Source organism: Triticum dicoccoides, chromosome 3B (assembly GCF_002162155.2).
Source record: "Triticum dicoccoides isolate Atlit2015 ecotype Zavitan chromosome 3B, WEW_v2.0, whole genome shotgun sequence".
Taxonomy (NCBI): domain Eukaryota; kingdom Viridiplantae; phylum Streptophyta; class Magnoliopsida; order Poales; family Poaceae; genus Triticum; species Triticum dicoccoides.
In genome coordinates this window covers 517,032,705-517,046,966 of record NC_041385.1, presented here as the reverse complement: position 1 = coordinate 517,046,966, position 14,262 = coordinate 517,032,705, and the positions used below count along the sequence as shown (strand labels likewise).

The 14,262-nt window shown below is 41.3% G+C and overlaps 2 protein-coding genes and 1 long non-coding RNA gene across 4 annotated transcripts in view; 1 reads left to right on the top strand and 2 right to left on the bottom strand.

Moving 5' to 3' along the window:
* The window catches only part of LOC119276836 (NADP-dependent malic enzyme-like), a 4,509-nt gene extending 2,966 nt beyond the window's left edge, over nucleotides 1-1,543 (top strand). The window contains exons 12-18 of the mRNA XM_037558001.1: nucleotides 38-136; nucleotides 239-328; nucleotides 438-515; nucleotides 640-714; nucleotides 815-905; nucleotides 1,018-1,146; nucleotides 1,242-1,543. Coding sequence (XP_037413898.1) covers nucleotides 38-136; nucleotides 239-328; nucleotides 438-515; nucleotides 640-714; nucleotides 815-905; nucleotides 1,018-1,146; nucleotides 1,242-1,330 — 651 coding nt within the window. The 3' untranslated portion in view covers nucleotides 1,331-1,543. The remainder of the gene's footprint in view (nucleotides 1-37; nucleotides 137-238; nucleotides 329-437; nucleotides 516-639; nucleotides 715-814; nucleotides 906-1,017; nucleotides 1,147-1,241) is intronic.
* A 114-nt stretch (nucleotides 1,544-1,657) lies between these two features.
* On the bottom strand, nucleotides 1,658-7,169 carry LOC119276835. Of its 2 annotated transcripts, XM_037557999.1 has the most exons (10): nucleotides 6,959-7,169; nucleotides 6,115-6,200; nucleotides 5,964-6,041; nucleotides 5,465-5,577; nucleotides 5,328-5,393; nucleotides 4,285-4,386; nucleotides 3,656-4,169; nucleotides 3,312-3,517; nucleotides 2,487-2,656; nucleotides 1,658-2,252 (listed from the first exon to the last, which is right to left on the bottom strand). In XM_037557999.1, the coding sequence occupies exons 1-10, from the start codon at nucleotides 7,084-7,086 to the stop codon at nucleotides 2,093-2,095; spliced, it is 1,623 nt and encodes a 540-aa protein (XP_037413896.1). In that variant the 5' UTR covers nucleotides 7,087-7,169; the 3' UTR covers nucleotides 1,658-2,092. The 2 variants fall into 2 exon arrangements, with proteins under 2 accessions (XP_037413896.1, XP_037413897.1); XM_037558000.1 differs by lacking the exon at nucleotides 6,959-7,169 and having other exon boundaries at nucleotides 5,964-6,019.
* A 1,936-nt stretch (nucleotides 7,170-9,105) lies between these two features.
* LOC119276837 lies at nucleotides 9,106-10,423 on the bottom strand. The gene is made up of 2 exons (XR_005136829.1): nucleotides 10,165-10,423; nucleotides 9,106-9,430 (listed from the first exon to the last, which is right to left on the bottom strand). It is a non-coding gene; the product is annotated as an uncharacterized LOC119276837 (long non-coding RNA).
* Between the last annotated feature and the right edge of the window lie 3,839 nt (nucleotides 10,424-14,262).

The following is a 14,262-nucleotide window of genomic DNA, read 5'->3' as shown; positions in this document are numbered from 1 at the left end:
ATAACCGGATTGTAACTGATGCGCGTTGTGGTTGCAGGGATTAATCGTGAGTTCGCGTAAAGATTCTATACAGCCCTTCAAGAAGCTATATGCACATGAGCATGAACCAGTCAAAGATCTTTTAAGTGCCATCAAGGTGCAAAGCTAAACCATACTTTAGAGGCGCACATAGTGTTCCACAGTTCCAGTAAACACCTTCTTTTTACCAGGCAGCACACTGATTTCCATTTTTTTTTAGGATATCAAACCGACCGCACTAATAGGATCAGCTGGTGTGGGCCAAAGTTTCACAAAAGAGGTGATCGAGGCTATGTCTTCGATTAACAAGGTAGAACTAACAATATTGATAATTGTCACCAGAGAACTACATTGTCAACCTGCCTTTGTAATTATTTCATTACCCACAATGACTGAGAGCTAGTTCCTATCAAATGCAGAGACCAATCATCCTTGCGCTATCCAACCCAACATCGAAATCTGAATGTACAGCTGAGCAGGCATATTCATGGAGTCAGGTGGTATTCCATTAATGATAACTCTTATGCCATCAATTATAAATCAAAGTTTTAGTCAGATGCATGATGCTACATCTCACTGAAAACCACATACGCCTAATCATATCGTATGCGCTACATGTAGGGCCGTGCAATATTCGGGAGTGGAAGCCCATTTGATCCAGTGAAATATAACGAGAAGCTTTTCGTGCCTGCCCAGGTTGGAAAACCACCCGTGTTTGGGCATATTATCTGTGAATCCTTTTTGTGTTTGTGTTTTGACAGTGTGAAGTTGCTCATTTCCATTGTGAAAACATCAGGCGAACAATGCGTACATCTTCCCAGGATTTGGCTTAGGTGTAGTGATCTCCGGGGCGATAAGGGTGAAAGACGATATGGTCCTTGCTGCTGGTAATTCTACAAGAACCTGAGTATTGTTTGTTTCAAATCAATGGTAGCGTGCTACTCTGTTGAACTGCTCTAAGCCTGCATGATTATTTGTTTCATCTTTGGTGTTGAGCAGCTGAGGCCTTAGCCGAACAGGTCACGGCAGAGCATTTCGACAAAGGTCTGATCTATCCACCCTTCTCCAGCATCAGGAAGATATCAGCTAATATCGCGGCTCGTGTCGCTGCGAAAGCCTATGACCTTGGTAAAATCTTCTTTCCTAGACCTCTAGTTCTCTTTCTCTTTAGTAGCACTAGAAAGACATGATCACCAAACCCTTATGCTTGTCTGTACGAGCAGGACTGGCAAGCCATCTCCCTCGCCCAAAAGACTTGGTGAAGTACGCTGAGAGCTGCATGTACAGCCCCATCTACCGTTCATACAGATGAAGCCATGGCGCCTCATACTCAGGCCACAAATAATGTTCACTTGAACCTAGACTGTAACTTTGTACATTGCTCCCATCAGGCTCGTATGCTTGTTTCGTCGTATTTCCCTTGTTATCATATCATGTATAAATGAACTGTAAAGGCAGACCAACACCAACAGGGTTCAGGTCTGTGTAATCGTGTAATAAAATTGCGAGCATGTTCAGTTGTGTATGATCATAGTGCATAGTGGGATCCATTACGGGGAACTGTCTGCTGATCATAGGTGTCTAGTGTGAACTACAACTACACCAACATACAGTAAGACCATTTTTGAAGCCACCCAGCTGAATAAAGTCGACCTCAAGTTTGAATTTTAGATGAAATCGTAAAGCCACATTCAGCATTCAGCATTCAGCATTCAGCATGGGCACTGAACAAAGTCTGATCTTGAGTCGGAATTAAGTCGACCTCAAGTTTGAATTCTAGATGAAATCGTCAAGCCACATTCAGCATGGGCACTGAACAAGTCTGATCTTGAGTCGGAATCTAGACGAAATCGTCAGGCCACATCCAGCGTGGTCTCAAACGAGCAGGCCATTGATATTGCGCAAGGGACCCTTTGTTGCGCAGTTCTAGGAAGGCGAGAATAGGTTACTGGGTCTGCTGAAAGATGAGGAGAATCGCGCTGAGAACCGCGACCACAGCCTTACACGGGCGAAGGTAAGTTACTGGGTCTGCTGAAAGATGAGGAGAATCTCGCTGAGAACCACGACCACAACCTCATACGGACGATCGATCCTTGGCCGATTGTGTGCCATCTTTAGTTTGGGAAATGCGGACACCCCAGAAGGATTTTGGAAGAAGGTTCCTTTTGTCAGCCCTGAACAGCCAGCCGATGTTGGACTCGCAGGCAGCACACAGCGCAATCGTCCAGGTATATCTGCAGGATTCCTCTTGGTATCAGCGTCACAAAAAGAGTGTACAATTACAGAAGTACTCTCTCTGTTCCAAAATAAGTGTAGTGGTTTTAGTTTAAACAAGTCCAAATTTGAACTAAAACTACAACTCTTATTTTGGAACGGAGGGAGTAGAATTCACACAGAGATCGATCCGTTTTCCAGTTCAAGCTATGAAACTGAAAACAGATGACATGTTAGAGGGGTAGGGATCATACCCTGGGAACCAGCTGTGAGCATCAGAAGGATTGCCATGGAGTGCGAGCCCAGACGTGTTGTGCACTGTTATCACCTCCTGCGCACCTTTGTACAACAACGGCATGACATGAGCACCACATTGATCAACACTAGACGGTATCACCATGTCACTCCGTCTAGCTATGAGAGCCTGCAACAAGAATACAACCTGTCATATCAGTTAAAAGTTCAACCTTGAATATTCTTTTCTCTCTTTCAAATTTAGTTGTGCCTTTTGCTCAACTTCATAGCCAGCTTTACGTAATAAAAAAAAGTTGTACATAAGTGTCCCTCTTTAATACATCTGCAGTAGGTAAATCACCTGCTGTTTTCTTACTGCAAATATCTACTCGCAAAAATCTCTAGTGAGTTTTAGCTATTCAGAGGTAGAGAAACACAGGTTCAGAACTGTTTCCTGGTATTTTCAAGGCGAACTGAAGCACTGAATCTACCCCCAAAAAATGCAGAACCTTTTAAACTGCAGCTCGTTTTATCTAGACCTCCTCTGCGAGAAATTTTGGTGGCAATGTTGTTGAAGTATCCTACATGAAGTAATTTGGTTTTATGTCACAGCTGTGGCATGCTGCAGCATACCAAATACTAGTATTGTGGCTGCAACTGCAGGCCAGATACAGGTAAATCAAGTAACAAACCAAGCGTAAGCAGGACCAGAGCAGCTAATATTAATAAACCACGTAAACAGAACTGAAGTGATGAAGATTGGGACATCAGGTAGAAGTGGGAAAAGAACCTGAAATATGAGGAACTTCAGGTAAATAACAGTTTCAAGATAATAAATCATTTACCAGGCAATTTCTACATCGTACGAGATTGAAGGCCTTGAGTAGCTGAATCTCTCGCTGCAACCGATATGATATTCCATCAATGTCAAGCAATTCCTGTCTCATAGACGCTGACACGGGTAGTTTGCTTCCAATAAGAAACGACAAAATATCTGGTTTTCTCACATAATCATCCATGCCTGGCTCTGCAGTTATCTGATTCCACAAATCTGCCATGAAGGTTTAATCACAGCTTAACATACTGACAGAAATGGAAGGAATATTATCTGATTAAAAATAAATTAACATACAACAATACGGACAAGGTTTGCTACATGACGACAAAGAAGAGGTGAAATAACTCGTACCTGCAGCCTTGCGTGCAAGTGAATATGAATCGTACATATTGTAAACCCATCGGGGCCAAAATGATAATGGAGCCATCTTTGAATTATAAGCAGCACGGTATTGTCTCTGTTGCCCAGCATCTTTCTCTCTCACTGTTGATAAGGATTCAGGGGATGCAAAGCAAAGATCATCATCGATGGTGGTATCCTTGACTGGCTGACTCAATGCACCAAATTCATTCACAGAACCATGCTTCTGCCAAGACAGTTCAGGCATGAGATCTTCATCTTCATTTGAGGAATAGTACATTCCTGTATCTGTTACTGAATGGTCACTTGAAGTACTAGTGTATGACAGAGAATCCAAATCAAGATCAGAATCCATAAGATCTTTTTGCTTGAAACAAGATACACCAAAACTGTGCACTGATGAATCACATTTCTTGAAGGTATTACTTGCAGCTAACTGTCCAAATGCATCCCTTGAAGTTCTTAAAGGCGTGTCTTCTTCAATTATTTGGACCTCACCCCATGGCTGTCAATTAAATAATTAAATAAATAAAGGAAGGAAGGAAGGAAGTTGCACTCTCATGGCTCTGGCTCATAGCATTAGAGAACGGCAGGGTTCTCAACTAAATGTCAAAACTTACTACTTCATCGATGTCGACCCAACTGCGCCTAAGGCGAAACCGCTGCTGACCTCGAGTGATAACATTTGACGAGCCATCATCCAATCGCCTAATTTCAAGTATCTATGTTATCAAATAAAAGCACAAGACCTTATTACTGAGAACTTATCACAGTGCAGATGAAGAACAATGGTTTGAGGATGAAAAAAGAGACTCCAGCAACAGATAGCGTATCATAGTACACTAGTCTTCCTTGAAAGTTTGGGATAATACAAGGTATAGAACACGCATTCACATTAAGGCCCTTCCCAGTGCTCCATGTTGTACAGGTGCTAAGCATGCCACATAGGCAAAAAATCTGATGTGGCAAAGTATTTAAGAGGAGAGAGAGGAGTTTGGTGACCCCAGGAAAAACCAATGCCAAGCGCGCGGACCTATGCAAAACACTTAAATGAAAGAAGTTTGCCCTGTGCATGGAAGAGTTTAGTTGTTGAACAATTAAAGGAAGGAAGCTTAGCAACAACAAACTAAGCACCTATGCATTGGGGACTTCAGCTCCTAAACGCTTTAATGCATCTAGCACCTCAACTAAGCACCTGTGCATTGGAAGAGGCCTAATATACGAACGATATGTAGTGCATACTTGTGCTTGATTATGTTCTGTTGATTAACATACAAATCCATAAATTAGATTGAAACATGGTAGTGACAGGTTGCTCCATTAAGATATTTGCAAGCATCAACTCGACAAGTGTATATCATGTGCACTATCTAGTAATGACTAATGAATGGATGTGTCCTATGACATCATCATTTCCCTTGATGTATATCTATCAGATGACAAGGGACCATGGGCATCCACAGATGCAACGTCTTAGCCTTGGCATTAGCTGGGTGTTTCTAGAAAAATAGTTCAACCAACGAAATACACCAAAAATAAAAACATACGTTTGATGAACTGATAATATGTAAACAAAAGATAAACAAACAACAGATGAATTACCAAACCTCAATACAACATAACAATTTAAGACTGAAAGGATCTGTGGAAAAAGATGCAATACCTCCGCTGTTGTGCCAACTGAAGCAATAGCATGATGCCCATCATTTACATGTCGGTAGACATGAACCTAAAGTTGGAGAACTGTCAGAAAATAAAACCACAATAAGACACAGCAGAAGAACAGCAAGTAGCACTCACCACACCTATCATGCATGGATTATCAACATGATTAATAGCCTTGTCAACAGCTGCTGCAAATCTAGGTTGAGTTACTCTAAGAGTCAGGGTAGCTTCAGGAAACAAAACAAATCCTGCAAAAGTATGCCATAAAATTGAATAAAATTGCTACGCTGTAAATGCCAGCCATTAAGGCGTGGCTTTGTAAGCGACAAACAGAAGGATGACACAGATGTGTATTGAACCTCAATTGTACTTCATCCGTTCAGAATAGATGATTTTTTTAATTCTCTAATTGATAATTGAAGAGCTTTCGCTCCCAATTTCATTTCCATGGAATTGACAAACTATAACAGATGAGATAATTTTATTAAGTTATATGCAGTTAATGTTAAGCACAAATAGATCAGCTATTGATAAAGAGAAATGCCTAAATATGTATTGACAGTGTAGTCAGATCAATTTGAGATAAGCTCCCATGTCCTGGTATATTAGAATGACGAGTCAGTAGGAATGCTACCTTGAAGAGAAAGCATAGGTAAACTGAGGACTGCACCACCATCCAAGAAAGCAAATCTGCCCCGGGTATCATCAACCTCTGTCATATAAAGAGACTTCAAAACTATGCAGCTGGCATGATACAACATGCTAAGATCAGCACTAATATTTACCACCAACATATGTGGTCAGGGAAGCCCGAGACAGATTGAATGTAAACTCTCCAGAAGTGCTAGTCTCTCCATCTCCATGAGTATTTCTGTCATGGAAGAATGGGGAAAAGGATCAAAGCAATGCCCTCATAGACATCAAAGGGAACTAACTTACACAAACTTAGTTACACAATTAATCAGAGAGTTGGTACATATCAGTGGACTCATGATGTATTTGGTTTGAACAAATCACCACACTCTACGACAGGTCAGTTCATCATAGATGCGATCATCCCATGATTTCAGTGAGATGGCCCCATTCACCAACTTCAAACTAGCAGCTTATGACAGATAGTGTGCTGATGCCCAATTCATTCCATCCCCCAAACAAGCAAAATCATGAGGGCTGCAAGCCACTGCTCAAACCAAACCCCCAAATGGTGTACGAAGGGGAGAAGGCGCACTTAATCATCAGTGGAATCGCATCATATAAACTACTCAGTCAGTCTTCCTACCGTCAGATCGTACATTCACCCACAAAGGGGAATACCACTATTTAACCTTGATTCCTGAATTGATGTGTACCAACAATGCTGTGAGTTTCCGGTGGCAAATCACCTTAAACCAAATAGATTTGGAGCAATCGAAACATATGAGCGCCACTGCCTGCCGACCATCTCGGCATCGGCTTCTACTATTCTAGAACTGGGTTTAATTTCGAGCTCGAAAGCCTTCCCCGACCCCAATTTCCACCGCCTCCGAGTTCAGAGTGGTGAGAAGGGCAGAAGGCACGCCCTAGGGATGGGCGTGAGATGGTAATCACGAGGAAATGGTAAAATTGGGGCGACGGATGGGCGTGCTGGACCTGAGGAAGGTGGCGACGTCGGAGGAGGAGGACGAGCCGGAGTCGTCGACCTCTTCAACCTCGAGCTCCTCCATGTCCAGCTCCAGAATCTGGTCCATCTGCCTCCGCATCCACGCCGGCACCGCCATTCCGCTGCCGCCGCCTGAGGACCCAGGGTGTGGAAGGGACGCCGATGAGAGTTTCGGCCAGCACTCCCCACTTCTCTCCTCGTTTTTTTTTTTTTGACAGCACTAGTGCCTTCAGCTTGTTGGTAGATTTAAGCCCCTTCTCGATTTTACTTTTCAGAAAACAAGTACAGTACTCTTTTTTCGAGTAAATTGCATGTTTAGTCCTCGTACTCACCATGTTCAAAAAAAAAAGTCCTCGTACTCACCGGCTTGTAACACAATCGTCCTGATACTCGCAAAATGCTCCAATATGGTCTCATATGTGTCAAACTCATAGATGTTCTCCGTCAAAAAAAAAAAACTCGTAGATGTTCTGCTATCTTTTCAGTTTGTCATGTCGGTCTTCACGTGACTTGTACTTTGATTTTTATATAATATGATATGCGTTAGACATGTATTACCATGCAAAAAAAAATATACATGCATACGTAACAGATACGCTTAGGACCTGTGAGATCTCCTACTTAGGACCACGCACAGGCTAGCCACCCGGCCTAAATGTGCTTGTTCAAAATTCTCAGATATATCGTGTACTTGTCTTTTGATTCCATGTTTTGAAAAGGTTATGGAAAAATGCAATAATATGAGCATAGAAATATTGTGTATTTTTATTCTTTATTCTATTTGCATGATTGTATACCTTGAAGAGGTAAACATGAACTTTTTCTAAAATTTATGTGGATTTAAAAAAGGAATGTAACAACAATTTACGTATCGTCATTCATAAATGTAAGTAAATGTTGAGTGTGTATTAAAAATTATTACTAATTACATGGTGTTTCTATATAAAGATTGTTTAACTTGTATTAAACAATATTCAAAGTATTTTTTAAAATTGTAAGAATAACTTTACACAATAAATTTTTAATACACGTTGAACATTTTTTGAAGACACATTGAAAATAAAAATGAAAATTTTAAATAACATTGAACATTTTTCTTGAAGAGGAAAACAAGAATAAAATTTAAAAGAAATAAATAAACATGAATTTTGAAAAAATAGATAAAAAGAAAGCCGGTAGAAATCATACATAAGGAAAAACGCTTGAAGGTTCACCCAAAAAATTGCTCGAAGAGGTAACATAGGCTAGCAATCTACTCCCTCCGTTTCTAAATATAAGTCCTTTTAGATATTCCAAGAAAAAATGAATAAAAAGGTAGATAGATTTCTACCGTATGCATTCAAAACGGGTCCAGGCCCCGAATGACAGGAGTCATTTACATGAAAGTGGTGTATGCGCTGCACGGAGCATGCAGCAAGCCACCACTGGACCTGAGTGGAGTACAGCGAGGGAGGTAGAGGAGGAGAACGTATCTTGTGCTCCCAGGCATGAAGTGCTCCGGCTGCTCCAACCACGTAACAACCGTTGGATAGAACATGTAGGTACAGGATAGAGTGTGGAAGCCCCCATCCTGTGAAATTTGCAGAAACCTCCTATAGAAGTACAGAATAACTGCAACAGTCCCATAATCTAGCTTCAAAATATGCGTTGCCCCAGGTTTGGAACAGAAAGAGCAAGCATATCATGTACCTCGTTAGCTGGTCGTTTCATGTTAAACTGATCGAACACACATATATATACATGACAGCAGCTCTATGGTACAGATAGTATCATGGATTTTGCGACATGATACACAAAGTATTCAACAAGTTGATTTAAGGTGAAGGTAATTCAAAGAATATAAAGAATTAGTCAGTCCATGAACCAAGATTTGAACTGATAAAATCAGCAGCAGAAATGGAAAAGACAGCAGCATCAGCTATACTAACCACCTTTGTCAAATTAGAAGGTAACACGTCATTCAGCATTTCTCTTCCAAATCTGAAATATATGAATCATCTCGGAACAAATGTAGGACTTCAGAGGCATAATGCTTCTTGATGGAGTAAAATGCCCATAGTACAGACCACAAATTTACGGAATAACGTACACCCTAGTAAAAATAGCAAAATGTTGAAAACTAAAGTGGACATCATCATGATAAACTAATTGTATCAAATAATTTTAGCATAACAAGCATTATGATGGAACCTCACTGATAGCAAATAAATAGGTCCAGGTTCCAATTCATAAAGGAATTAGTGGACATGCCCAGTAACACATAGTTACACAGTGTCACATTCAAACAGAGCACTTCTAGTTTTGCATAATATAAGCACGAAGGTAGATAATTGTTCCATGTTGTTCTGAAGCAAGGAAACACACTTGGCACACAGGCCATAAAAGTAAGCATCATCTTCAAGTCCCATCGCTGTAGTCGATCCGGCACTCGGAGCCATACTTGACATTGACTCCATCAGTCCCTATTCGGTGCAGATAAACGTATTAGATATAAAATGCATGAGCAACTAAGAGTTAGATTCTCGTTAGAGCTGTAGACATTGTAGACTAAAAAACAACAATTCCATGGTTATGTGGTGAAGAGAGAAAATATTTAAATGCACTGGAACATAGGTGTGCTAAGGCAAAAAAGTGTTTCCAAAATAGTGATAACCAAAAACATTCTGAGTACAACAACATAAGCATGGCATCTTGCCATTATGTCATTGACACATAGCACTTCAGGAATGTAGTACTTTCTTATTAAATCGGAATGAGGAAGGCTAAAGAGCTAAGATAGTTCATTTACTAAACCAGAACAACTATGTTTAGTTCAATGGAATACTGGACAAATAGATAGTGAAATCTCAGAAATTAATTAGTGAAGTCGCACACATTGTACATGCAAAATGAATCTTGGTCTTGTGCTAATAAGCACTTCACCTCCAGGTATTTGAACATGCAGATGAAATTAGTCTATACTCATGTACAGTATCAGGCAATGAGTTGCTGAAGTTGTACTATACGTAATTGTTGGAATATCTAGTCCGAGTAATAGCAATTTTTTCAGTGATTAATTTCCTGCGCCTGACATAATACAGAGAGATATCGCCACTTTTTTTCCAAGATAGAATTAGCTACAAATCAGCATAAAGGGAATGACGGATTACAATCAAATGCACAAAATAACAGAAGGTTCTAACATCTAGCAACATACCTGAACACCGGAGTTCTATTCTCCAGCGTCGGCGGATGGCGCAGGTAGGCGCTAGATCGGGTGGGGAAGGGGGTGAGGTGGAGAATGGCGGGGCGGGGATGGGGCGAGTTGCCCGCCGGACATCGAAGCCCAGTATGTCAGCACCGCGGCGACCGCGTTCGCCCGGCGTCATAGGTCCGCCGCCGGAGGCCCGAAGCCCTACTCTGTTCGCGTTGCTTCTGTTCTAATTTGGGAACAGCCGGCTTGGAGGTAGGTGACGGGGAAGTACTACTAATTCTGTATGCATGCAGGGTGTTGTTTGCAAATTTCTAAGGGCGAGCGCTTGGGTTGCATCCTGTGCCTAAATTATGTATCTGACGGCTGTGGTTCACAGGGAGCAGCCGGAGCACACAATCAATTGGAGCACAGGATATTTCCCCGGTAGAGGAGGACTGATCCGACCTAGCTAGTTAGAAGATCGTCGGTCCAGGCAAGCATAGTGGTTCTCTGTGATTCTCCTGGAGCCCGTAGTAACCACAACTTGAGGAGCTCTTTATTTTCTCTATATACTCTCTGCTCCGTCCAATAATCGTCGTGAAAAACTTGTGAACTATATATGAAGCAAAGTTAGCGAATCTACACTCTAAAATATGTCTATATACATCTGTATGTAGACATATTGTTATCTCTAAAAAGACTTATATTTAGAAACAAGGAGTATAAAGCTGGCTAGCTCGTGTTTGCGTTGAATCAAGCGACTGGAAGTTCCGAGTTTGAACCTGTCCACGCAAATTAATGTTTTAACTGATTTTTTTCTTGTGCACTGCTAAGTTGGTGTATGTTGACGTGATAGTTTTCTCAATGTCTCGTGTACATACCTCTTTGGTTAGGGCCGTATCCATTACGTATCCACGTGTTTGAGGACCATATTCATTAAAAAATAGACTTATATGATGATATGTGTTTGTTACAGTATGTCACGTTTTCTGTCATGCATGTACATCCATAACGATTTTATGACAGAATCAAGATAGTCATACTTGTGTTGTCGTAGAAGTGTTCCATGACATACCAAAATTATCATCACGGAAGTGTTCACTTCCATAACGATAAACGGCGTGTCATGAAAGTGTTTTCGTCAAGGGTAACTGACACGTGACATCCACCGTAACGGGTCGCGTTAAGCTATCGGCTCCGGTTTTGGATCCGATAACCCGTTAATAGCCCGGACCAATGAGGATTTTTCCACGTGTAAAATTCTCATTGGCCGGAGGAAACACGTGTTGGCTCACTGTTGGGACAGATGTCATCCACTCATTGGACAGGAGGCGCCTATGATACGTCGACACGTGGCACGACCCAACAGAGGTCTATTACGGTGAAAAGACCGATATATTTGACTTGGTCAAAAGGTAACGGGTCGGCCCACGGAAAGCCTGTTAACGACCTATTCGTATATAGCCCATTTACGACCTATTACGGCCTATCGGAATTAAGCCCAGTAGCTTCATCTGGACCGTCCAATATGATTCCAGTCCGTTATAACTTTCGGCCCATGTATGGCCCATGATGTCTTTCGGCTCATATGAGGCCCTTTGTAACTCTTGGCCCATAAACGGCCTATGGTGAATCCGCCCCGTAATGAACATTGTACCGCTTTATACCCATTAACGGCCCATTACTCCATTGAGCCGTTTCCAACCCGTGTTATCTTTTGGCCTTCTCAGGGCCCATTTATTCTTGGGCTCATTTCTAGCATTCGTTACTTACGGCCCGTTACTGGCCTTTTTTGCTTGTGGGCCAAATTTAGCCCATGGTTACAATCGGCCCGATTGCAGCCCGTTTATCTGTTGGGCCATTTTTATAGCGTCATCAAATACGGCCGATTAACGACGGCCCATTATGGTCGGCCCATGAACGGACGATTCCAAATCTAGCCCATATACGACCCATAATGTGGTATGTTACTGGCCCATGTTTGGCCGATCGATCATACGACCCGTAGAAGGCCCATTGATTCTACGACCCATAGAAGGTCCATTGTTTCTACGGCCCTTAGAAAGCCCATTGTTTCTACGGCCCGTAGGAGGCCCATGGTAACTACAGTAAATATGTAGCCTATGGTTATTGTGGCCTAGTTTTAAAAAATAGGTTATTGCAGCCACTTGCAAACCGCGGAAAAGAACTGCATTGACTACAAGAAAACAAATAAACAAGACAACAAGGAAATAAATAAGCAAGCAACTTACGCTAGGCTATCAGGGCTATTACACGTATTACATCCACTGGACATCAAAGTTCGCCACCAGTGCAAATATAGGGAACAAAGCAGCATATCATATACACTGGTTGTCAAACTTGGCGAACAGTGCAAATAAACGCCGCAGCAAAACAAGTTCAGAACTGAAACCACTTTAGAAGAGCTCAATAAAAAATATCCCAGGTACCCATAATGCTGGAAAGATGCTTAGCAAGCTTATTAACTTTCTCTTGTTTGGCGCTTAAATCCTCCAACGCTTGTTGTTGCACCAGAAAGTATGCATCTGAATTCTGCAAGGACTTCCTCAGTCCTTCAGCTTCCTGTCGCAGCACATCTGATCGATGTCTTTCAACTTGAAGTTGAGACTCAAGAAGACGAACTGATTCAGGCAGCGAGTTCGAAGAGCTTGTGCCAACAATAGTTGCCAGTAACTCGAACACTACACCAAGACAGGACTTTTGGGTTCTCTCGCTGTCGTCAAGATAGTTTTTATCAGCTTTCTTAGAGACCAACAGGGATGTCGCACTATCTTGAATCTTATGTGCATTACTTCCTTTACCATTGCATAACGGGGTACTGTTCTCCAATATTTTGTCCGTATTCTAAAAGAGAAACAAGCAGACACATCACAGGTTTACCATGTTGTATATGAAACTCATTTTGGTAAATCAGTTCAGTAGTAAAGTGGACAGGATAACAACATGAAACAGACATATATCTATGTACCATGGTCACTTTATTGTCTATATCATTCTAGTTTTTGTTGTCAAATCAAGATAGAGACACGGTTCAAATAATATTTGTTCAAGACAAAGCAGAATAGACAGAATATAAGTGTGGGAAACTACAGAGCAATAACAACACTTGTAATGTGCATGACATGAGAACATAACTGTTTATTCAATTGAAACTGAAATCAACATAGAGCAAGTTACAACAGAAACAATTAAAGAAACAGGTTTAAAACATACCTGTTGTGCCATTGAAGTTTCAATTCCATCCTTAAAATTGTAAAATAGTTGATATGAGTAAATACAGTGATGCAAGAGCAAAGGAGTATGGACCATAGCTACAGAACCTGACCTGAGAACAATTCTTCTTTCTGCTTTAAGCGTTGAGTTGGGATTCAGAGTGGTGGTCCTCGTGCTTTGGGCACTGCGGTTCCCTTACTAACTGCTTGTATTTGGCTGCTCTATGGTGGAGACAGTGTTGTATCAACTGGAAACTGGGTTACTATCTGTTGGGGTTGGGGTTAGAAGGGGTGTAGCTGGTTCTCTGTCCAACTGGGTAGGGGTACAATCTGCAAGAGTCTGGGTTATGTGTGGTGGGGCTGGTTCTTGGGCAAGTACAGCTGTGGTTCTATCTGCATCAACTGGTGGCACTATCTTTTCTGATGACCGTGTTGTTACTCCCTTAGATACTGCCATCACCCTCTCCAATTCAAATGGCTGATAAACAAGGAAAGTAATTGAATGTACAGACATTGCATGATAGACAGGTGTAATGGGTAGTGGGGAATAAAAGAGGGCATGAAATAATTCACATTTATGTTGTCTAACCAAACAGGATAGCATGACACAATCTCACATATATGATGGCTAACTAAACAGGATATCATGACACAATTTCATATATATGATGGCTAACTAAAAAAGATGGAAATACATAGTTCAAATATGATGACTATGTAAATAGGATGACATGATATAACTATATAATGTGTTTATTAAATAGGTTGGCATGCCATAATTCACATACATGCCGCCTATGGAAACATGATAGCATGATATAATTCACGGATAGAATGACATAATTCAAAATATGATGACTGTAAACACTAAATAGGATGAGATGATATA